Here is a 25,298-nt window from a genome sequence, read left to right on the forward strand (position 1 = left end):
GTGGAGGGGAGTCCCCATTACCTGTAAAGCGCTATATAAGTGTAAGGAACAACATCAACAACACTACTACTACTGCTACCACTACAAATAATAATAATAATTAAAAATTAATAATTATAATATCAGATTAATTATATACGTATGTTATTATTGATAACACATATAATATACGTATAATTATATTATTAACACTTAGTATAATTATAAGACAGGAACGTCCTTAAAAATCTCTGAATATTGTGAATGGTTATGAGCGACTACCCAGTAAAAAAAACAGTAGGTGGTTGTTTGCCTACAGAGACTGCAGGGGGCGCACAATTCGCCGTGAGATTATAAAAGCAGCGTTAGAGAGCGGAGTACAGCAGAAGAGAGGAAGGAGTACGTCAGAGAGGCAGAATGGCGGAGGAAGGCTGAGAGTTGGGAGAGCAAAAAATAAACAGTCTCCTGAACTACGGATCAGCGAACGCTACATTTGTAATCTGAAAAGAAATGGCCACCAACAGCTCGAATGAAGCACAGGACTCTAGAGGAGGCAGTGGGATCCGTGACGGGGATGCATCTGTGGAGAGTTATGATGTTCTGAGGCATTTGTTGCCAGTCTCGGCTACAGTCACATCCAGCCAAGATGGCGAACAAGCTGGATGTGAAGGACAGAAACTATTGGGGGAGCAAGAGACTGCCGAGCGGCGCAGGAGCGGGATGTCGGAGCTGAAGCACACTAGTTCCCCTTCGGCGTGTCAGAGAGCTTCAGAAGAGCAGCCACGGCGAAACTTTCAGATTCCCAGGAAGAACAAAGAGAGGAAAGGTTGTTCATTCTCACTATTCCTAAAAAAAAAACAAACGCTGTATTCCGAGTCCTAATTCATCCGATGCATGTCTATGCGAGAACGCTAAGTTAACTCGGCTGAGGGTAGAGAATGTTTTTTGGGATTGGTCCATCTGCGGAGGTTAGTTAATTAAACGGGAATCGTGAGGTCTGAATGAAAGTCAGCACTTGACAATGCACAACAGCGCAGGTAAGTTAAAATGCTGGAGGCAGCCACCACACAGCGGATAACCACGTGAAGATGGTACTTTTCCCTGTTGAGTTTATTCTGCCTCGAAAGAAGCCCCCCCTCCCCTCCTCCCCACAGTCGTCATTGGAATTACTTTTTTTCTTTTTAAAAAAAATTTAGTCCCCCAACTGGAGACCACGCCACTTTTATTGGCAACGGTGTAGTAGAAATATAAAGTATATTTCCACATTTGCGTTCTGGTCTCATGCTTTGGGTGGCTTATTGACCACGCCCATCATCGTCATTGGATCTTTCACGGAGTCCTTAATATGCAAACGCAGCAGCGGTCGGCCACCCCACTGGAAACTGGCGAAGTACATGTAATTAAATCATACGGTGACGGGATGAGTAGCTTTATTACTTCAATACAGTGAACACTGTACAAGAATAGTAATAAACAATGTTAATGACAGGGTTCCAAAAATACAGTAAATGACAATGTCCTTTGTCTTTTACCAGGTCAGGTCTTGAGTCCAATATTTAAGGCTATGATTAGCGATACATCAACTAGTACAAAGTCTTCTCAATATTGCATTGCTATAGAGAGACCTTTATGAATCATCTTCCAGACAGTGGCTTACCGTGATAATCCACTCCCTTTCCAATCTTGAGCTCAAGTGCCATACAGATTGAAGAAGTGTTTTTGCCACCTGCCTTACGGTCATATTTTGGCTCCAGTAAACCTCAAGGGGCTCCAACAGTGTCTAGGTTCTTCAGTCCACTCATGAGGTCTTTGCCAGGGGTGCTCATTACCAATGAATGGGGCGGTTCCCCGGAGTCTCGCAGCACACCGTGGCTTTGGTTGCAACATGATATTGAGCCCAAGGCTGTTTGACGTTTATGAATGGCGACGTTTGTTTCAAACGCGAGGTGCATCAGGATGGCCGGAGGCGGGGGAAAGGCTTCCTATGAAAACACAGCGTGAGGCTGCCATGTTTAGACAATACATAGTTACATTATCTGATGTAAACAGATCGGTGTTGCTTACACTTTGACATTGCCAAAATGGCGGTACTCCTGCAAGACAGCACAAAAAAGAAATGGTGTTGTATCATCAATGAGAAATCACTAGATTTCAGGTGCTAATTAAAACTTGGTTTTGGAAAGCAAAGCCCCATATTTCTTCAGGTTTTTTTAATACAATATTGAGCTTCCTTTTCAGTGATTATATTCACAGTTGAGTTATCCTTGAGCCAATATATAACTACCAATTTTTAGTACTGTTGAAAATCTGCTCACTTTTGAATAAGAAAGCTGGAGGAGACAAAGAAGGTCATTATCTAATGGGGGGGAAAATCTTGCGTCAGTACCCGAACCTTTGTGCGATTTGTTAAAAAAGAAGCTGAAGGCCACAGCCAAACATGGCTTATGTTTAATGACGGTGGATTTGACTAAAATCTTTCTAAGAATTCTAATTTCTGCTTGGCGGAGGATGAGCTCCTCATTGAAACCGTCTTGGATCAAGCCTTAAGTCGTCTGTAATCAATCCAAAAGTTGTTTTTTTTTTTTGAGGAAGCTGTGTTTAGCCACGGAACCTGGAGTAACACAGAAGAGCTCATGGAAACCACCAAAAGAGAAAACAAACTCATGAGTTGTGTGGATTGTGCATTGCAGTGAATGAAATGTGTAGTTTTGTCAGCGACTAGATTGAGGAGTGTGCCCACCAGTGGAAAAAGCAGTGGCTGAATGCACTTGTGCGCTTTTGATTTGTTTCATTTGGACATGTGAAAGTACCCTAGATGTGACCCTGAGTCTCTCGCATATTTAACAATTGCTCTGTCCCTCGTCTGTTTAGACTTTGGGAATACACATGAGTCTTGGATAATGATTTTAATTAGTTTCCCTTCTCTGCACTCCATAGAACACATGTTTGATATCCTCCTGTAACCCGTGACACATGAATCAGTTGATTGTAGTTTAATTAGAGCAACCATGTTGCTATCCTCACTTTATGCCTTTTCTAAATAAGCTTTGGTAGGTCAGTAATTTCTCATGGAGCTGCGAGCTGGAATATTTTTATGCCATTAGTTCAGTTTTTCGTATAGATCCGATGCAACACTTGGATGTCTTCACCTCTTCCTCACCTCTGTTTATTTATTTCTCCCATGGATGCAAACCAGACTCTTCCTCTTTCACCACAAAATAAATGGTGCCAGCTTCTCGGGGGTTAGATATTCAGACCCTTTTTTTTCTGCACCAAGATAATCTTACGTTTGCATTTCGGTGTGCATCTTTTCTTGCCCACTTTTTTTGGGCATGCCATGCCAACAATCACGCAGATCCAGAGGACCTTCCACAAAGTGTCTGTGACAAACATGTTGGACTGCTGGAGGAACGCGTCCATCTTTGGGGAGGATCGTAAGGGCCCCCCATCACAAGTGCCGGCTGTGAAGCGTCAGAACTCTGAATGGGAATTTTGTCGCCCTGTGAATTTTTATGCGTTTCGCTCTGTTCGGTCAAAAGGGGGTTTAAAATTGCCTTTGACCTTTTTGTCGGTAAGACTTTTTTTTAACAACATGGGGGATGATTTAAAGAAATGTTATTGCCTATGGCATCACGTTGTGTGTGGTGGCCCTTTATTTCCATCTGCGGTAATGGCGCTCTGCCATTTATGATGGTGTTGAGTTGGGAGTGAAGTGATGTACAGAATCTTCCCTCCTGGAGCAGTTTTTCGCCACTTAACGTTTGTAAAATCATTATGGATTTTTGAGAAAATGGAGTCTTTTAGCAATTTTTCTTGAAGGCTGCCTTGATTTAAAATATCAGCTTTACAAAGCCATGATCTCAAGCGTGGTAAGAGGTAGTGTTGTGGCCATGGACCAGGCTGAAGGAACCGTCCTGATTCCGTTTTAATGTATAAAGATCAATTTTTAACGTGTAAGCAGATGGCTCAGAACAGTGCTTTTGGTGAATGTTTGCCACCAGAATTGTGTGGAGTGCAGTAAAGGTGGCAGCAGTCAGCATGCATCAAAGTTGCGTTGACATGTTCAGGAAGAGACACATCCCGGAAATCGACTTTTCAACGACAAACGCAGCTCGCTTTGTAGGTTTGTGTTAAATTCGACTTCCTCTTTGTGCCTTGAGTCTCTCTTGAGATAAAAAAAAAAATGTGGACAAGTACATGACCTGGCATTAAATTTTTCTCCAAAGCAAAGTGTAGGGTGGATGTTAACACTTGTATGTTTTGTCAAGATTTAAAACTTCCACCATCCTCGTTTCATTGTGGCATAGACTGAGTATAGACAAATACTATAATCCTGAAATGGCCTCATCCTTTTTTTTCTGACTTTTTTTGCCCTGTTTTTGGTAGTGCCTCCTACAGTTTAAGGCATGGACGGGCAACTTCAAAGTGGGGCACTGGTTAAAATAATGATTTTTTAGTCATTTATGGTGCAAAAGGGCCCAATAGGTTTATCTTTAATGTTGTTTATAGCTTATAAAAGGAGTTATGTCTCAAAGGCTGTGGATGAAAGAATGCAGGGTGCCCCAGAATTAATTTCTGGAGTTTTGTCATGTAGAGATTCAAGAGCTGTCATGAAATTCTATGACTTGTCAGTTTTTTCCATTTTCTTTTCCCAATTTACTATGTTCAGTGACGCTACCGCTGAGTCTAAAGCATTTTTAGGGGAAAAAGTGCTATTTTAGAAGATGATAGCTGTGAAAGCTTAATAAACTTTATTTCTAATTGTATTTTGTTTCTTAACTGTCACGATACCTGCAAGTTTCTAAAAAGAAATGAAGGGTAGGAGCGATGATAGTGTCAGGATCTCCTCATAAACGCATTTCTTTTACCCGAAGGGTCAGGCATGTAGCAAATTGTATCAGGTGGTCCTTGCCAAGTAATGCAGCAAAACATTTGTTTTAATTGGAAGTTTATTAAAGTGTGTATTATTTTTACATGGGTAGAATCATTGCACGTATGCCAAGCTAATGACTGATTTATTTTTTCTTGACTGCATTTGAGATTGTTTTCACTAAGACAGAAGTGAAACCACTGGTTCCTTACAGACGGGGACAGCAGGACATTGAATGCAACGTGGTGTTTTAGCACCTGGAGTGCAGCAATCGGTACAAATACCAGCATGCCTCTTCCACACTTGCAGTGTAGGACTGTGATCTAGTTGCAGAAAATTGCATCAATCAGCACCAAAGATTCCCATCTGATCTCCTTGTATGAATTGATTTTTGCTGTTTTGGGTTACTAAACTTTGTGTGCAAGCAATGAAGTATTTCCTCTGTGCCCTACACCTTTGCCCTCCTTCTCAGACCACCAACTGAACACAAACACCCTGTCCTCACTGTCCCTGTGCACGTGTTAAGTTCTGCAGTGTCGTCCATGAAGGTATTGCGATTTCAGAAAATAACTTTGAATTTCATAAATTGCTTGGTGGTTTTAAAAACGTGGTGGCGTGAAAAACGGTAACCGTTTAAAAAAAAGACCTTGCATTCATTTATGCTTTTTTTAAAAAAATGTGGAGTTAAAGGGGAAGTGTCTGAGGAGCATTTCAGACATTACAGCACACTACTTTAAAATAACAATAAAGCTTCACAGCTGTTTGTCTTGCTTTTAATTTGCCTTTTGCCTTTTTACAGCAGAATTGAGAGTTTCTCTGTTTCCCCACATTTAATATATTATATTGGGGATGCAGAGTTAATTTAAACAATTGCTAGTTGCCCTCAAGTTTGGAGGCAGCACTTGGGCTGTGTGTTTTAAAGTTCCCTGCAAGATGTTGTTGCACTTTGTGCAGCTGATCTTAGTAGTGATGGAGTGTGGGATGTTTTAGGCACACCCCTGCAGCGTGGCTGATCAGAAGGAAAACTGCATTTCCGTGTCACTCACATTGTCTCCTGCCAAGAAGGGTTTCTGAGGGGCCAAAGAAAGTTTGTTGATCCTGCAGAAGCCATTGTGTTTTGAATTCAATTATGGTGTTGATTTCTGTTTTTGTACTCTTAAGTTGAAAATATTTTTTTTTTGTATGGCGTTATTGATAAAAGGTTGAAGTTTTTGTTGTCTTTGGTGAATTCTTAAAATTCCTAGTTTTAGGAATTCTAGTTTTAGTATGGGATTATGTCATGAACTGTCCTTCCGTCTTCCAGCTCTGTTTCAGTCTGTGCCTTTGGAGTCTCGGGAGTTTGAAGATATCCTGAAGATCATCACCTCTTGCTATCTGGAATCCTCTTCGGCAGGCGCCTTTTCATACACCAAGGCCAGCCTGGTGCACAGCGAGCTGCTGGAAAAGGAGGCAAGATTGTTTTCTCTTTTTGTTTAGTATGACGGAGTGGTGCTAATTCTGGGTTTTTGCGGTCTGCGTGGTTGCCGTTTTCATCTATTTTTGTTTCCGTCTAGTTTGTTGAGAAGAGAAGGGAAATGAAACAGGAAGGCAGGACAGACAAGGAGCTGGTGGAATCCTATGGTTTTCTGCTGGCAGACCGCTCAAAGGTGGGTTTTGGCCGAGTGGCTTCTGAACCACTGTGAAACGAGCAGCTAGCTAAAAATGATATGTGGAGCATTGTGGAAGTTTATCGTTATTGAAAGCCTTGGATGGATTTGCTGTCTCCTTGACAAAATGCCTATTCCCCCAATGTATTCTCTTACTTGACAGAATTGGGGGAAAAAAAACAAGCCACACAGAGGACCCAGAGTCTTTTAATTCCATCTAGATGTTTTTTTCAGATTTCTGCCACTGGCGTTATCAAAAGTTTTGATGCACTGTTGAATCCAGGAGTTTGAGGTTCCACACTCGTCACTTTAACCTGCTTGCTGGAGGCCAGTGTCTAAAGTCTTGCTTGGTATGAAGACGTACAACCTAATCATAAGTGGGCCAACACCAGTTGGCGGTGATCCGCTTGAAGAAGATTGACCTAAGGGCAGCAAAGTGAGACACACAATATGTACCACAGGATGCATGGCCCAGGACACCACAAGTGCCTTGCTTAAGAGCCCATAAGCCAATTCTGTTTTAAAGTGTCATTTGGAGATTCAGTGTGCAAACTGCTGCAGGAATGGCATGGAGCCATGCTGAAATGATGGACTGGGGACAGATGCTTCAGTGCAGGGAAGTTAAGGAATCACATCATTTGAAACACTTTAGAGAAGATGGCTGCAGCAGGACCTGCAGGAATCTTTCTTGGTACTGCATTTTTCTCTCTCTGGTCCCAGGTCGACACGTGCGTGTTTAAACCGTAGTGTGAAACGGCACATCTGAACCGATCGACTTGGTTCACGTGGTGATAAAGAGGTTTAAAGAAGCTGACGTTGGCCACCATCACACCTATTCAATACAGCTGCTTTTCACTTTCTTCTCAAGAAATTTCAGCACAATTCTCCTGCTGACCCAAATACTGTCCTCAGCAATAGGATATCAGCTCAGTGATCTCTCGATATTACCATTGGCTTTGACAGTTTTTCCTGAGTATGTCCACCACTGAGGACCTCTTGATAATCATTGGAGTACTGCAGCAGGAGTCCATTTTTTGAACTAACAGAGAGTAGTACAGGGCATGGCATGCCCTTGTGGTAATAAACGTTAATTATTAATGGAGAAGAGTCAAGCAGCACTTTGTTTCAGCACCATTTTTCCTGTGGATCTCTGGCAGATCTTCACTCTGCACAAATATTCAGAGCTGCCTCGTGAGAGAGGTCCTCCTGCCTCAGTCTGCATCTCTTTCCTGCTGTCCTAGCACTTGGAAGAGTTTTGTCCCGGCTGTAGCACCACTGTTTTAGGCTGTGTAGCTCAGCTCATCAAGAGAGAAGTGTGTTAAAGGTGTTGGCTGGGAAACTTCAGCATAGTTATTAACTCTTAAGTGCTTTACTGATAAATGTATACAAGCTTCCTTTGGAAATGTTTGCCTAACTGTATGTTAAATGCCTTTTTGATAATGAACTTGAACCCTCCCCTAATGGAGCGCGGACAAAAACCCATCGAAAGGAAAATACAAGTAAGTTACAGGTGTCGCTGTACAATTTTTAAACTAATGCAGTGCACTAGACTAGAGTGTGCTAGCCTGTAAATCCTCCAGGATACACTTTATAACAGAGGTTTATAGTTGGAATATAAAAATTATGCTTTTAGGCAAACATGTTCAGTTGAGTGTTATTCTTGTGGTTTATGCTATTTTGACATGTGAAGCGTTTTCCTATCAGGCAGAATACAGTCATCCTGAATACAGTCAAGTGCCTTGTCACACCCCTTGCTAGGTAGTATACCAAAGTCCAACACCCCCTTCCTTCTTGCTTCCAATGCTGGGCGGTGTGGATAGAACAATGCTATTTTCTTCTGACATCTGCCTGCATTAGATGGAATCTCTGAGATTTTACAGGTGTTTTTTTTTTTGCCTTTTTTGGATCTTAAAGGCCCCTAGCAACTTGTTCATTGAGAGCTAGCGCTCCCCTCATCAGGTTTGTGGATCCACAGAACTCTCCCCCTCCCCCCCCCCGTCTTCCTCGACTTCTGGGACATGAAGAGCCCAGACCCTGGAAAATTCTGGGATCTCTGAGGATTTGGAATGGAGAATCATGTTGGAGTACTCCATGATCTCAGAGACCCTGTCCTCGGAAACACCCCCTCTCCTCCTTCAAAGCCTAGAGATTTTATTAATCAAAACAATCAAACAAGGAACTGTGGCCCTGCTCTCCGCTCAAGCGCCCCTTGTGAATTCTCCCTCCCTCCACACACGATAGGTTGCGTTCTCCTTCCCAGCATTCTCCCCTGCCTACTGCTTTGAGCTTCCAGAAGCGTGGTTATAAGACAGCAGGACAGGATCCTCTTAGCCCCCACCTCAGGTGCCTGGGCTGTGGGCATACCTACTGTGCGGTGGACACCCGCTCCACTTGTGGCCGAAGACCAAGTGTGTGTGGCAGGAGGAGACAGGAGACAATGGAGACGCACACCTCCTACTCCAGACCTTAACGATGGATATTTACTCGATTAAAATATGAGCCGCAGGCCCGCTTCCTCTGCCTTGTGCTCCAAAGCTGGGCCTTCCCCCTTCAGCCTGTCCCTAGCACCGGGAACCTTGTCTGAGTGATGTCCTGCCACCTCTGTGTTTCCATGTTTCTCTGTGTTGGAGCACACATACTCCACTCTTTGATCCCGGACCCTCTCAGATAATGGGTGCTGTAGCACCTGGATAGTTTTGGCCTCAGATTTGTATCTTTGTATGCCTGTTGACCTTGTTTTGTCTGTATTAGATTTTTGGATATGACATGGCTTTGCTTGTCTAGCTGTAGAATGCTACACATCAATCCTGGTCTTTAGATGTTCCTCAATAAAAAATGTGAGGTTAATGGGACCAAGATTTTTAATGTTGTTGGGGTACTTGTCAGGTTCAAAAAGGAAAAAAAGGCATATGCCGAAAAAGACTTAATTTACAACAGGGCGTGCATAAGAACATAAATGATATGAATGAGAGAAGACAAGATGGCCGATTCACATCATTTTGAATTCTGGTAAGTTGATGGAATGGTGGTTTCAAAAATATGATAAAAATAAGATGTCTCACTTCTTGTTAGTTTTTGTCACTAACAAACCGTGGACCAATGGAAGTAGGTTTTTTCTAAGCTGTGTTGTAATTTGTATGTTTTAGCTCAACTTGATCTGTGAAAAGGGGCTGTCAGTTGGGCACTCCAGGATAACGACGCTTGCGAAGCCTTCGATGGGTATGTTCAGTTGTGAAGCAGCACATTTAGCAGTCAATGTCCAAAGGGGTGTGTTTTTGTAGTAAAGTTAATTTTCCTAACGCATTGATTGATGTTTGTAATCTCCAACATGATGAGCATGCAGAGTTATCAAGTTCCATTTACTGGAAAAAACCTTCTCGAAGTTGAGAGCAATATTTATAATGGATTACAAGAGATTTATTCACAAGCCTGCTTGTTTACAATGTAATAGGGCCACTTCACCTCACCAGACATTTTGTTGCCTTGTTCTGAATCGCAGAAAATGTGACTGCACATACGTGGAAATGTAGTCTTATTTTGTGACGTAAATTGAAGGTTTTACACATTACGGTGTACATATTACTTTTATTGTGGTTTGAAATAAACCCATTAACGATTCTTTCTAACTCTGAAATATAAAAATAAAATTGCAGTTCCCCATTTAAATTTAAACAGACATAAAGCAACTGGGATTGGTACCGCATGTTTACTGTAGTACTTGTGGCAGTTTTGTTAGAAGGGCTCCTCAGAGAGTCAAGGATAACAACATTCTGGCCCAGAATTTAATTTTAAATTGGGAATTTAAAGGTTTAATCAATGTAAGAATTTTAAAATATAAATTTAATTCAGGAAAGAATTATGTATTAATTTTATTTATTTTTTTAAGGATGAGAGAATTAAAAGATGCATATAAAGATGATACAAGCCATATCACCATCAGTAACATAGACAATATTAATTATTTTGATCTCTTTCAGGCATCTACCTGTCCAAGCACTCTGATTTACTGCAGATAAATCCCTTTGATGTTGGGGCCACTGGTGATCTCATTATATTTAAGGTTATGAAGGTAAAATTTTTTGAACATGGAAGAATTTTTCTTTAATCCGTTTGCTTGCTTTCTGAATTTTCGACTTGAAGGTTGTAGGGGAAGCCTGTTAGTGTGAAGTAGTTCTGGCTGTTTAACAGTACAGTACAGGGGGGGGGAGACATTTCATCTTGTAAGACTTGAGGACACAGAGATGCAGGAGACCTGAAGCTGTGGCCAAACCTTCGTTTTCTTTGTTTTTGACAGGGGAGGGTCAAGAGCATATATGAAAACATGTCTAAGAACGTGCTGGACCCCACGCCCAAGTTTGACTGCCATGTGTCCAAGAACGCCTCACGCGTGACCTCCCTGTTCTCTTACAGAGCGTTTGAGCTGACACAGGTACACGCCAGCGCTCTCGATGAGTGCTCGCCCCATTGTCGGGCAGAGCCTTTAATCGTACTTCCGGAGACTGCTTCACAGCCTATCATGGAAAAATCAGAAAGCTTATGAAACCATGTTTTATAATTAATAATATATTTAAAACAATACTCTGGGTGGCGAGTATAATTTGTAACTTAATTTATTGCATAACAATGGATAAAGAAGGATGCATGATGAGGTGTGATATAACTGTTATTAATGTTAGATTTCCCAAAATTCCTATGATCCAGAATCCAGCAAAGAAGCATCGATACAGTTGCACACAGCTGTCATGATGACTGGATTAATAGATGTTTAAACTAGAGGAATTTGACAGGGCAGAGATTTTGTTGCTTACCCGAAGAGAACTAACAATTTCCAGCTTTTACATTTTATTATTATTTTTCGGAGACGTCCGTTTTATTGCACAGTTTTATTTTTGAGTCAGGCTCACACTAGTTAGATGACATACGAGTGTCTGACGAGTATCCATTCGCATAGATCTGATCTCGGCAAAGGTTATCAAGTGATTATTTTAGTATGTTCTGTCCGCCAACTGTATGTGCTTTAAAGTAAGAGTGGCGCTGTGTGTTTATTGCATTTGCAGCAATACTTCTACGAGTACAGCTTTGATGAAATCCGCAAGCGGCCCAGGCATGTCTGTCCCTATGCTGTCGTGTCTTTTGTCTACAAAGATAAGGAGGCAGCACCTAACCCAAAACCTATGGCTCCTCTCAGGTACTTTCTTCCCACAGTCGGCATTGAAGCATAAAGTTGAAAAGCACAAACCATCTTCTAACTCGGGGTGCTGGGTCGCTCTTTGACTTATGTGGTTCTTAACCAGACGGCTCTCTTAAGATTTGAACGCAGAATAATTGAGATTGTCCGTTTTCCTTCCTTCTGTATGTTGCGCATGGTGGGTAATGTCTTGACTAATGTCTAATGACTAATTCACAGTTCATGATTAATTTCCATTTGCGTTTTTCCGTTTTTGTCTCAAAACAAACTCTTTTGGTTGTTCTTTCAGATCAAACAGCAACAGCTCCGATGGAGGCAGAGGTAATATTTTGGTATCGAATTGACATTCCTGGCGGTCTGTTTTTTTTCTCCCCACAACTGCCATTTAGTTTAACACTTGTAGAGCGCCCCTGGCTTCTGTAAAATCTTAAATCAATTTTAAGGATTTTTGTGAAAATGGTCTAAAATACCTGCCTGCCGAGATCTTTGATTATATTAAGATTTTTTCCCCGCAAGATTTCTCACGGCATTTCCTGTTAGAACAGGAAGTTGGAAGAAAGAGACGGGTTTGAAGACCTATATTTTTTTTAAGAGCTAAAGATATTAGGGAAAAATGGGAACTGTTTGAAGGGAGGCTTGAAATTCTGATTGATGAGCTCTGACACTGTTTCCGTGTATTTCAACCTGAACATTGAGATTAAATGGGTAAATCCTAAAGAGATTTTTGTCGCCAAGTTTCACTTGCTATATTTTGCATCATTTCGAAACCAGATCTTTGTCCATAAAGTGTAGCTTATTTTGCTAGTTGTATAACTTATATAGCCTTTGTGGTTTTAAATGTGACAACTTTCTGCTTTCTCCCCTTTTAACTGTTTTTGTCTCAGACAAAATGGCCTACACGGTGTGGAATGGGCAACTGCTAAACCGCGGAAGACTGCTGTGTCATGTCTGCCTGAAGTCTGCAACCCGGCCTTTCCTTCCCTTCAAACTGTGAGTTTCCCCTTTATCGAGACCACACTTCCAAAGGGGTTAGTCTTTGAAGGGGGTGCAATGCATGATCAGTCAGTCTGTTTTACTGAGCTAAAAGTGTGCTTTAAGGTGCACGTCCTACTCAAACCACAGCATTCTTTAATGGAGCACCCTGGCACACATCAACTTAATACTGTAAATCCAGTTCTAGCAGTTTAAAACTAGAATCTCTCAATCTGTGTGCTGCGAAACAGTGGTTCGTCTTCAGAAGTCAGTGGGGTTAATTGGTGTGCCATGGAATTTTGGGAAGAGTTTCATATAAGAAATAAATCAGTTTAAATATTTAGGTAGGTCAAAAAAACAGCTTGTGGTGTTGAATGTTCAGTATATACAAATAACAGAGATCATGCTCTAATAAAGAACAGGTGGGAGTTGCATTTCGAGTTAAGTTATTCAAGCCTGATGGACAAGAAGGTCCAAGGAAGAGCTTTGTTTCATGGTCGTTTGTTCCTGCCAGGATAAGGCGACTGTGCACTTTGAGGGCGAGTTCAGCTATCAACAAAACTTATTGATAATGCGCTTGGGCCTGGAACGTGTTGAGGTGGGGAAGGGCGGTGTTTTGTTCTGTTTGTTGTGTGGGGATGGGAAAGCTTCGGAATCTGGTGTAAAATGAAGATCTGCGACTCCAAACAATAGAACTCCCAGAGGTTCCTAAAAATCCTCTGGATCGAGGAGTCAACAACTTGCTAAAGAGATTTACTTCTAAACAAGCGGAGCTCAGGAAGACTTCAGACTAACAGGTTTGAAGGATGGTGTCAAGATGCACTGTGGTGTTTTCAACTCGGTGAAGCAAACCAAAAAAAGAAAGTTCTTTGCTGGTTGCATCTGCTACTTTTTTGTTTTTTCCTCAGCACATGTTGGTCTGAAATCCTCTTTATTTGTTCTAGACCAGAAAAACTTGACATTGGTACAGTGATGAGCCTGGATCAGATGAAACGAAAAGTCCCAGCTGCTCTTCTCTACAGGGACACGTATACTGGAGTCCGGGAAGGTAAGTGGATCTCTGTACTCTTGGTGTTGCCCAGTTCACCCCTTAATCAGGAGCTGAAGTTACCAAGACACGAACACTCAAGATCTTTGCTTGGTTTGTGCCAATTCCACGTACAGAGGACTTGTACTTTAGTCACAGACTCATTGTCTACCATCTGTGAAATGGCTGCCACAACCTTCACGCCATGAGCCTTAGGAGCCATAGTTACACCTCAGTTCATCTCACTATTTTGCAGTTGGTATTAAAGGTAATTTATGCCTTGGATGCCCCTGAAGTTATGTGAAAACAAATATACTGCAACCTGTTTCAGCACAGCTCTATATTTTTGTCTTCCAGTGCAGAAGAATGGCATGTACTGTAGTCTGTTTGACATGGTAGAGAAAAATAAGACTGGGAACAGCTTAGCAAGCCTGCTTCACAAGCTCGAGAAGGAGAAAATGGTAAGCATTTACTGGCTTTTGTAGGTTGTAGGTGGTATCCTGACTGTCAAGTGGCTGTTCTTTCACCGTCCCGTGTGCAGGCTATAGTATAAGAGTGCTTAAGTATTTTTGTGTGCATTGCTTTGATTAAACCATATTTACACATTTCACATATAAGCATGGATTACTTTACAAAAGTATGTTAATAAACTGGAAATGTGCAATAAAACAGTGAGGTTTATTCTGTTGTGTTTAAAATGTTGCTAACCTAGTCTACCCACCTTTTTCATTTAGCTTCAGCTCATATTTTGGTTATTCTGTTTCACAAATGTAATACAAAGGGTAGTGGTGGTGTTCACCGGGTCACATTGAGGAAGCAAGTGGCTTCTGAAATGAGAAGGCACCTACATTCCACTGTGGTGCTAGAGAGGAGATCAGGTCTTTCCAAAATTCAAGCAAGTGGGGGGTGAAAGCAGACCTAGTAAATTCAGCAACTGCAAAATCTGTCGTATTTGATTTGGGTCCATGGTTCTCAAAACTTGACATTGAAATCCACATATGACTCCTAGTCTCCATGACCAAGAAGCTCCGCTCATGGCATTGGACTTCAGAGTTGCTAGATGCGCAGTAGGAACGAAGAGTCTCGCTTAGCTATTCTCTTGGCTAAGAGTAATACAGAATTACTGCTGATGAAATTAATGAGCCTTTTGTATTTCTGGGCAGGTGCTAGTGAATCCCTTGTGTGACAAAGGCTTTTTATTCTTGTTGTCCTCCTCTCAGATGACCGTTCCCAATGGTAAGTCAAGTCCGTCTTTCCTAGGTGTAATGATGTTCAAACAGTTTGACATCTTACCCTGAAGCGCAACACCCAATTTACGTTTTTAACTATTTGTTCCAGAAACGAAAGGATGGCGAGTGAAGTGCCTCCAGGCACTCTTTCTGTTTCAGGAGTCTCGTAGTGTACTAAACTGCGGTGAGTATGAGAATCTTTGGCTGTTTACGCTTGCAGAGGTCAGGCGATATAACATGTAGCAGGTCTGGGCAGGCTCTACAGGACGTGACAGAACTTTGTCAATTCCAGGATAAAACAAGTCACCTCAATTTGCAGAGTGGTATGAAAACGATAGTGTAATTGTGACCTGTTCAGTAAATTACGATGACTATGATTTAAACGATTGTGTATGTGCTGTATGTGTATGTGGGTGGATACTGTAATATATGTTTAGATGTTTTAAGTCTTAGCTGTCTGTGTTAAAGAAACAACCACAAAGGAGAAAAAAACATACTGAAAAAAGCTGAAATTAAAATAATGTAGAACATCATAGTGGCTGTGTTGTGATTTTCTTGCCCTTGGTTCACGAATCCTATAAAACGTTTTTGATGTGTGGTTCTAAAGGCTTCTAAACATGAGTGTTTTAAAAATGGTTGTGATGCTAATTAATTAGGTGCCGGTTTGGAATTACATGTGTTTTCTCACTGAAAGCCTTGAAACCGCAGTAAGCAAAATGGCTTTCTTTGGTCAGCAGCCCCCAAAAAACAACCTTCTTATCTGGACCCTCTCGCGATGGATATGCAAAAGCCGGTCGTGCCACACTTGGACACCTTCATCCCGGCACTCCACTTCGGCCTGATGAAGATGCGAGCCAACCCCACCGCCGCGCTGAGCCCCGGGGTGGAGCGCCACGCCCGGGACTACCTGCGCGGCCAGGCCGAGGGCCAGAGCAAGATCCGCACCTTCGTCATGTTCGAGTACGAGCAGAAGCTGGACGACCGCCGCTTCCTCTTCTCAGCGCCCAAGAAGAAGAACAACATCGAGAGCTTCCTCCGCAACTACCTCTACAGCCCCGGCGCCTACCAGCTGGCCGTGGCCCGGGTGCAGGAAATGGTGGAGGCCTACCGCCGGCCGCAGGAGTACAGCCCCGTGTCGGACTGGGAGGGCTCGGACAGCCAGAACGAGGTCGCCCACTCGGGCTCCCAGGCCAACGGCCCCCAGGTCACGGCTGACTATGACCAGGGGAAGCTGGAAGAGCTCCTCCACCTCATCCAGATGCGCAAAAAGCACCTGGGCGAGGGAGGGAAGCTCGAGGGGGAGGAGCAGGAGCACGAGGATGGGAGCTGGCACGAGGCCCGAGGGCTCAAGAGGAAAACGGAGGAGGATGTGGAAACAGCCTGCAAGTATCTGAGGACCAACTACAGCAACAATGGAGTGGATCGCAAAGGTGAGGCCTTGAATCAAGTCCCCACGCTGTTCATGATAAAGGCAGAGCAGGTTTAATGCCATGCATATGTGCATCAGGTTGAGCATGTGCTGCTTTTTAACTCCTCTCTGTTCAGAAAGCTCAAATAACAGCAACCACCTGATAGTTGTTGGTATTGTAATGACAGTCATAGCAAAACTCTGGTCGGTGTTAGTTTTTTTTTTTTTCCCCTGATGCAGGATATGCCTGATTGTAATGCTGTTGCTGTGTTCTCAGGCGAGGGGGAGCGGTCTCCTGGTTTCCTGTCGTCCGTCGTTGACGGCAGAGCGGGGCGTGATATGGACGTGCGGACGCAGGAGAACCCCAGTCTGCCCATGTCGGACACCCAGACGCTGCTCAAGCTACTGCTGGACTCCCTGACTGGTGCAGTGAACCCGGGCTCGATTGCCCCCGGAGGCCCAGACCAGCCACCCGAGGAACTTGCTGGGATCACGGGGCTGGAGCCACACGAGGTGCCTCCCTACGACAACCTGAGCAGACACAGCCTGTCCGGGCAGTGCGATGTCAACCTGCGCCTGCAGCCTGGGGGTGAGAGTCCCGGCGAAGACGTCCAGAACAACTTCGCTGAGGTACAGCTCCCTTTCTTGACTTTTGACCCCTGCCGGTCACTGCTTGTGCTCGCCTGAGCCGTCACGGATGTTGTCCTTAGCTACTTTTCTCTCCTTTGTCACATGTCACAAAAATCGGGTATTATGCTAATGTAGAAATCATGTAAGAACTATTAGAATCATGCTGAAGGGTGAATTTAAAAAGCATTTTTTTTAAAACAAAGTACACAAAAAATACAGTGTCCCGTTTTGCGTCTTTTTTTGATGTTTGTCTTGAAACGTTAATTTGGAGGTGAAAATGTGAAGTGTCTTCTGTGTGTTTGCGAGAGCAGATGGGGGGTAGCATGAGCAGTCTGGAGGAGTTCAGCCCATGTTCCAGCACCCAGCTGGAGCAGACACAACACTGGGAAACGGAGCCGGCTTCTGAGGGCCAGATGACATGGAAACTCATTCCCATCACAGGTGAGGGGCAGGGGCAATATGTGAGGTCAATGTGAGGATCTTCACTATTCTGTTTTTCTTTTTGCGCTGATGTGTTTCATAAAAACACATTCGGTTACTCCCAGTTTCATTGTGTTTTTCTCCATCATGGATCCAGGCAGCACCACAGTATGATTGCGTGTGCTTTTTCCCAGTCCTCAAAAGCAAAAAGTTGAGAAAACATTGCCAGTAGACTGTTGTAACTGAAGTCCATCTGATTTATATAGCCTTTTCATTCTCTCGCAGGAATTAAGTCTCACACGGAGAGCCTGTCATACCGCTTCAGTCAAGATGACAATCCCCATGACCCCAGATTCCTGCACAGGCCAAGGGAGGACCACGGTTCACCCCCAAAAATGGCCCACGCCACCCCCCCTGCACCTCCTTTGGAAGAAAGCCATGTTGAGTTTGAGGAAGAGAAAAACTGGGAATCAGGTTCACCCGGTTTGTCCAAGCAGCACTCTCCGCCCAGGGATGTGGATAGCATTCTCAGTGAAGAGCTCACTGGGTTCTCCACGGAAGTACAGGATCTTCTGAGGCGGGAGAATATCTATTACAGCTCCCGGCCGGCTGTTTCGATCCCAGACCAGCTGTTGGGGTTTTCAAACTATATCTCTTCCTACACGTCACCGGTTCCCGTCCAAAGCTACGTGAGCACATTGCGTGAGAAGATGAGCAACTTGATCGACTCTAAAACAGATCATGTTGGTCTTCCTCCTGCATCTCCTACAAGACCGTTGAAGTTGTCACCTCAGCACCATCCTCCTGAAAGTCTACCTCGACCCGGTGCAGTAAAGGAGAGGCAATTATCGCCTCTGGATGCACAAGAACGTTTCCGGAGGACTGATCTGGATATAGCAGCCATGCACGGAGACCCTTCCTCTGGAACTGCAACTGAGGAGCGAGAGACACTGACGGTGGACAGTAAAGACCAGGTGCCGCTGCTGGGCGATGCTTCCTCCACTGAAGACCCCGCTGAAAGTGCAGTTCTGGGTCCAGCACCGTCGTCCATTAACAACCTGATAAGCCAGCTGAAACCGGAAGTGTTCAGCAGCTTGGTCAAAATCATCAAGGACGTGCAAAAGAATACTGTGAAGTTCTATATCCACTCGGAGGGAGAAAGCGAGATCTGCACTGAAATAAAGGTATGATTCCATGGGTGTCAAGGTATTCCACACCTCCGTCGAGTAATAGACTGTTTAGAGCAAGGGCTCATGATTCAGAAGGGAAAAGAGGGTAGATGCAGGAATGGTTAGATCACCTCGTAAAATAAGCCAACCTTAGAAAACGATCAATATAAATTGTTTAACTTTGGGGAAAACTAGCAGTATACCCCATATACTGGGCATGCGTTTGCTTTTCTAATACTTAAGACTTCTGGGTCTAATGGAGGAAATGTGCCTTTGTGTGCTGTAGTGGTTTTTTTTTTGTGTCACCAGTCAGCCCGGAAACCACATAAATTGGAATGTATTTAAAATACCAAAATCTCTTCCTTCTTGACGTTTCAGGAGTACTTGATGAGATTAGGGAACTCGGAGTGTGAGCCGCAGAAATTCCTGGAGAGCCAGAACAATTTAGACAAGCTCTTGATCATCATTCAGAACGAGGACATTGCTACTCATGTGCACAAGGTACGGTTTTCTTGGAGGTTTAAAGGGGAACTGCTGTCCCAAGTTTTTAGACCGGTTATTAAATATCGGTAAAAGTTCATTGACGTCATAGGAAGAAAACTACAAATTCCGAATTAAGTGTGAAATCCTGAACTTTGTAAAAGTACTCTGAGTTCCCATGAGTTGTGATGTGATGCAGCCCTTCCTGCTCACTAGTCACTGGTGTATGTGATGACTAATGTACTGTGATGCACAAGCAAATAAGTACAGGTTGTGCAGAAAACATTTCACAGCAGAAATGTTCCAACGTGATCTGATTGCGGAGTTAACAAGTAAGTAGTATTTGTCAGCAACACAGTCTTGAAATTGAACACGATATTTCTGTTGGATTAAAAGCGATATATTCACAAGCCTGCTTTGTTTACAATGTTATAGGGCTGCAACATGTCACCAAATCGCACCGTACTCGTTCTGAATCGCAGAACGTGGCACTGCTTATACCTGGAAATGTAGTTTATTTCGTGATGTGAATTGGAGGTTTTACAAGTTCCTGGGTACATTTTACTTTTATTGTGGCTTGAAATGAATCCATTAATGATTCTTTCTAACCCTGAAATATAAAACTAGAGTTGCAGTTCCACTTAAAGCTACAACTCATGCAGCTAGCATTGACATTCGTGTCAGGCCACACTTGCACTAAACTGTGTACTGCATCTGAAACTAAGTTGTAGAACAAATCAAACACAAAAAGAAAGTCATTGAGCACCTTCCTCCCTTAATTTCTATGTAATGTGGTTGAGCAGCAGTAAGTTAAAAGTTTGAGTGCTGTGAATTATCCATCCTAATCCAAAAAGAGATTCAAAGTAGAGGAAAAAGTTGCTGCCATCAGGATTCTAAGGAGCATATATAGTCGTATACAGTTCAAATCCAGAATGTTTCTTTTTGAAGAAGTTTCTGAAAATAATCACCACATAGCTAAGGCTTTTCCATTTTCAAAACCGGACATTTATGATCATCAATGGTGTTATGTTGTAAAAAAAATGCTTGACCACAGGAAGCATTTCTGATGTTTTGAAGTATCCCGTTCCTTACCGCACTTAAGGTTTTACCAGAAAGCTGAGAGAGCTCCAGTTGGCTAAACCGAGCTCTACCCCAATGGCATTCAACTGATTGTGCCCTGACACTTGGGGAGTCCCAGTCACTATTAGCTAGTGACATGGTCCAGGTTCAGACGCACCATACCTGGGCCTCACAGCTTGACCTGGGCTTCAAGCAAGTGCCTTTACTGGTTGAACCAATTAAAGAGCTTGTTTCTTTTTGAGAATTACACAGCCTTTGCCTGCTCCTTTCTTACGTGTTCAATGTTTACATACTGAATGTGTTACTGCCGGACAATGAGCGGTTTTCTGAGCTGTTTTACAAATTCTGGTAACTAGTTCTGGATCACAAACCTTATTGGAATTGTCCTTAATAGAAGGGCTCGGGTGGTGTGTGTACCACGCCAAAGCATCCTGTGCAGAATTCAGCTTCTTTCATTCTGAAGTGCTTTCCACACCAACTGGATTGTCTGTTGTTTTTTCTGTTGTAACAGATTCCTGCCCTGGTGTCTTTGAAGAAGCTGCAGTCCGTGAGTTTTGCAGGGGTGGACAGCCTGGACGATGTGAAGAACCACACGTACAATGAGCTGTTTGTGTCGGGGGGCTTCGTCGTGTCGGACGAGTTCGTTCTGAACCCGGACTTCATCACTTACGGTGAGGCGTTTTAGCAAGGGTCTCGCTTTCAAGGGATTTACTGTTCTGTTAGGTTACGCTACTGATCTAGCCTGACCTCTTGGAATGAGACTTTTGAAGTGTGCAGCCAAGTACAGAACACTGTTCGCACTGCAAGAATGTATATAGTGTTTCAAAAGCGTGAATTTTTTCTGTACTAAGGATTTTTTTAAATGGGTTTAAAGTGAGTTTTTGACATGGGGGAGGGGGAACATGGAAGAATTCAAGTGGGGACAGACATTTTAATAATTGTGGACTATTCTGTTTTTTGTGATTACCTGTTTTTGAGTTAATGTGGAAAAACCTCTTTAAGGACATGATTTGATGGCCAGGAAGAATACAAGGGAACCACATTGTGTCAGACAAAGTAATGTTATACAAAGTTAAAAAAATAACCGAAAGACCAATTTAAACTTCTCGTGCGAGGTTCACTAGCTCAGTGTGTTACTGTAGGATAATTCCTAGTAACTAGTTGAGAATCTGGGTTACAAACCTCATTGAAACTATCCTTAACAGAATTGCCGAGATTGTGTTTGTGCCGCATGCTCTGCAAGAACTATGCATAAGCAATATTTTCTCTCCAGAGAGGCTGGAGTGTTTCCTCAAATTCCTGGAAGAGCAGAGCACTTCTGAAAGCAGCTGGCAATGGAAGGTTCACTGCAAAACGCAGAAGAAACTGAAGGAGCTGGGCAGGTCAGTACTGGTCTTTCTACCCGGCATTTGCAGCTACAATGGACTGAAACCCTGGCGTTCCCAACCAACCTGTCCGTTATTGTGAAGGTGTGGTATTGGCATGTTGCTACCATGAGCTACACATTAGTAAGGGCTGGATATTGGTGATGCTTTTGGTGTCTCCATCTGTGGTCCCGAAGCTCCCAAGTCCAGCGGAATGTGTAGAGAACCATTAAGAAGGTGAATACCTTTCAGCCCTCAAAAAAAAAAGTTTCATTAATTGGACAAGTCACTTGCTTGATTGATCGACAAACTATAAATGTTTCATTAGCATGCAGATCACCTAAGCAGATGACTTAGGTGAGTTTCTCTTAAGAGCTTAACATCAACATCTTCATTCTTGATCTGTACTTTGTCTGAATAGTGAAAGTTGAAAGGCAAGCCTTAGGTCTTGGGTGATGAGGGGTGGTCAGATAATGGCGCTGTCTCTCTCCACATAGATTGAAGCCTGATGCCCTGAGCCTGCTCAACCTTCTAACAGCATATCAGAAGAAGCACCTTGTGGAGTTCTTGCCTTATCATGAATGTGACTCCCCATCCCGCCACGCCCCCGACTTGGACTGCCTGATCAAACTGCAGGCCCACAACACGCAGCATCGGCACATCATCTTCCTGACAGGTGTGCCACCCCAATTTTCTGAATCTGAACTCACACGTGCCATCTTGTTTCTCACGCAAAGCCTCTGCTGCACACACATCCATGTCTACCTCTCTCTCCGTTACTGTCCCTTCCTGTCTCCCAGTTGATTAACTCATCTTGCTTGCATCTTGTCCTCTCCGCTCATCTTTTGTCACGTTGCTGGCTTTTGTGTGCCTCTTCCCTATCTTGTTCATTGCTCCCTGAATCTCACCCCCTTAGGCTTGTTTTCAATTAAGATTAAACAGTACCTACTTGAGTGTCACAGAAACATTGAAATGTATTATAGCACAACTAGAAGGGTCCAAATGTCTGATTCTCCTGGCATTAACACAATAGTTTTCAGAAAATTAATTTTTACATGTTCAGATATTCAAGTATTTAAGTTAACTGCAGTAGTTCTCTTCAATCAAAACTCCTCATGTTTGTAACCAAATCACTCCCGATCTGAAATTGTGGTGGTTTCATACGCCCCCTGCGCTGTGGGTTTATTTTTTAGAGAGGAGGTTTGAGATGTTTCCCCATTACTCCAGCAACGGCATAATGATCGCCAGCATCGACGACTTCATGACCAGTTTCCACAGCCTCATCGGGTTCAGCTGCAGCGAGGAGAAGCAGCTGGCCCCAGAAGGCAGTTCTCAGGCACCCGGCAAAGGTCAGTGAGGGTCCTGCCCACATCAGGAGCACAGCCTGTCTGCCCCAGCACCATGTGTGAAACCCTGGACCAAACACCGGGCCCTCGAGTTTGAATCTAGAACTGTGATTTAAGTAATCAGGTTCTCGGAGGTTAACCTCTTGACTATCCTAACTACTAAGTGTAGGTTTTTGCCTTTCTGGAACTGCTTTTATTTGCCCAATTTTGTGTAATTAAGAGCAATGCCAATGATTTCTGTTTTGAAAAGCAGTAAGAGAAGAGTCCGAAATATGCCAAAAGTCTGTGATCCATTGGTGTCCTTGCATGAACACAGCACTGCCATCCTGCCCATGCAGCTTTTTCCATATGACATCCAAAGTACTTGGCATAGAAACTAGTACTTAGTATAGTTTCAATTAATGGAATAGTAAGAACATAACACTGATGGTGAAGAGTTTATAATGTACTGTGTAAGCTTCTGGATGTGTACTGAAGTAGTGTGCTGGCTCAGGGCCACTGACTGTTCCTGTGTGACCGAGTGCTGTTGTCTCTCCAGTGGCGGCACCGTTGAAGGACACGTGTGTGCAGGAGGACGACATGTCCCTGGACTCGGGCGACAACTCTCCCGTCATCGAAGAGCCCCTGCAGCCCCGCCCGAAAGATGGCCTGGATAAGCGGCTCAGTGAGGTGGACCTCCCGCCCCTCCCCAAGAGCGAGGTGTTCCGGCCTCCCCTTCCGGAGCCGCCCGCCCTGCGGGAGTCCCCCTTCCCGCCCAAGACTCCGCAACAGCTGGACTTCGAGGTCTTGAAGTCGGCCATCTCGCTCTTCAGGAGCTCGGGCCAGAAGAACCGGTGGCCGGAGCAGAAGCCGGCGGCGGACGTTGAACTGGATGGGGACTCGTCGGCGTCAGGCGGGTGCGGCAGCTTCAGCGTGAACACCCATCAGAGCTTTCTCAGCGCGGCCATGCAGTCCGGGTTCTCGACTTCCCCCGCGTTCCCGGAGTCCCCAACCACTCGGGAGCTGGAGAACAAGACCACCTCCTCCGCTCTTCCTGTGAGCCCTCCCGGTGCTCCCCCAAGAAGTGCCATCAGCCAGGCTGTGTGGCTTGTGCAAACACCCACCCTTGGTGCTCCTGTAACTCAGGCCAGTCAACCCCCTGCAGCACACAGAGACAGCAAGTCACCATGTGGAACCCCGGACAGGGGTAGCATTCATTCCAATTTAGTGCCCCTCGGTAATCCTGCTGGTGAGACCTCTGAACATAAGGGAAGTGTTCATGCTTTCTCCCCCTGGGCTGCTTATTCTGCCTCCCAGACTGTGAACAGCATGGGAGATGCTTCACAGACCTTAGATACCTGCAGTCAGGCCCATTCAAGCAGTGCAAACAGTGCCTCTGGGACTCCAAACAGTCAGAATGATGGAGGGTGCACAACTACAGCAAGCGATCAAGGACATGCAGTCAGCCCCGTCAGTGGAACCAGTGCATCCGGGACGCCAAACAGTCAGGGAGGGGGTACTCCCAGTTCTGCTAGCTTCAGTAATAAGGGAGATGGGAAGACGTCCACTCCTGGCAGTGAGACCCCAAACAGCCAGGGCAGCCTCACTCCGGGACCTGCTGGGGATCAGCTGAAAGGAAAGGCTACAATCCCCAGTGGGACCGTACCTAGCAGGGCGGGCAGTAGTAAGGGTAGTGGCCCTGTTCCACCACAGGGGGGCGCAGATTCCAGGGACCAAGCAAGATCCAGCAGTCCCACTTCTGGGATGTCGGACAGCCAAAAGAGGGGAAGCCGGGGGGGGTTCCGTGGGAGAGGGAACCCTAGCAAAGGTCACAGAGGCAGGGGCGCCCCCAAATGGCAGCAGGGCACCCCTTACGGCTGGGGCTATCAAAAGAGAGGAGGACACTACTCGCACTTCACGGAGGACTTCTGCCCCTGGGTGGGCAATCGGAACCACCAAGGGGACAGGTATTACCCTCCAAGAGACAGTTACAGCTCGCACCGGTCAAACAACTGGTGAGCAGAATGTAAATAGATTGTCAGAGCGCTTTAACGGAACCCATTTTTTTCTACAGATGCGGACATCAACAGTCCATGTGGTGTAGCTGGATGCTAGGCTTGCCAAGGCAAAATCCCCTTCAAATTCAAACCACTATATTTTGTATTTGCCAAGATGATTTTGCTGCCTTGACGTCCAGCGTTTTTTTTTTTAATTTGTTATCGTTTGTTGTATTTGTTCAGACTTTTTGAATGGTTCCCAAACAAACGGGATATCGGAGTTAAACTTGCAAGTTCCCCCTCTCCTCCCCAAGACCCCTTAGGCCTCCCCCTTCCTAAAATCCTGTATTCAAAGGGCGATGACAGCCACTGGTTTTAATGTTCAAAAGATCTGTTTTTTTTATATTTAGGTTGGTCAAAACTTGTGGATGTTTCTATTAAACCCGCTTGTATGAAAACGGAGAGTTCTGACTCTGATGACTTAATTACAGTGATAATTAGGGGTGATTCTGCG

At 44.2% G+C, this 25,298-nt stretch overlaps 1 protein-coding gene across 4 annotated transcripts; it reads left to right on the forward strand.

Moving 5' to 3' along the window:
* Positions 1–357: 357 nt before the first annotated feature.
* On the forward strand, positions 358–25,246 carry tasora (transcription activation suppressor a). 4 transcript variants are annotated; one of them, XM_015348001.2, is made up of 23 exons: positions 358–805; positions 6,153–6,298; positions 6,403–6,495; positions 9,642–9,714; positions 10,473–10,564; positions 10,790–10,924; positions 11,553–11,683; positions 11,973–12,004; positions 12,568–12,673; positions 13,600–13,703; positions 14,040–14,143; positions 14,846–14,918; positions 15,021–15,095; positions 15,646–16,341; positions 16,597–16,949; positions 17,261–17,390; positions 17,655–18,553; positions 18,917–19,039; positions 20,610–20,769; positions 21,372–21,480; positions 21,960–22,138; positions 22,656–22,811; positions 23,347–25,246. In XM_015348001.2, exons 1-23 carry the CDS (start codon positions 490–492, stop codon positions 24,804–24,806), a joined length of 5,745 nt encoding a protein of 1,914 aa, XP_015203487.2. In that variant the 5' UTR covers positions 358–489; the 3' UTR covers positions 24,807–25,246. The 4 variants fall into 4 exon arrangements, with proteins under 4 accessions (XP_015203487.2, XP_015203488.2, XP_015203489.2 ...); XM_015348002.2 differs by having other exon boundaries at positions 15,649–16,341; XM_015348003.2 differs by lacking the exon at positions 358–805 and adding an exon at positions 820–1,016.
* Positions 25,247–25,298: the final 52 nt, after the last annotated feature.

The sequence above is a fragment of the Lepisosteus oculatus genome, chromosome 4 (assembly GCF_040954835.1).
Source record: "Lepisosteus oculatus isolate fLepOcu1 chromosome 4, fLepOcu1.hap2, whole genome shotgun sequence".
Classification (NCBI taxonomy): Eukaryota; Metazoa; Chordata; class Actinopteri; order Semionotiformes; family Lepisosteidae; genus Lepisosteus; species Lepisosteus oculatus.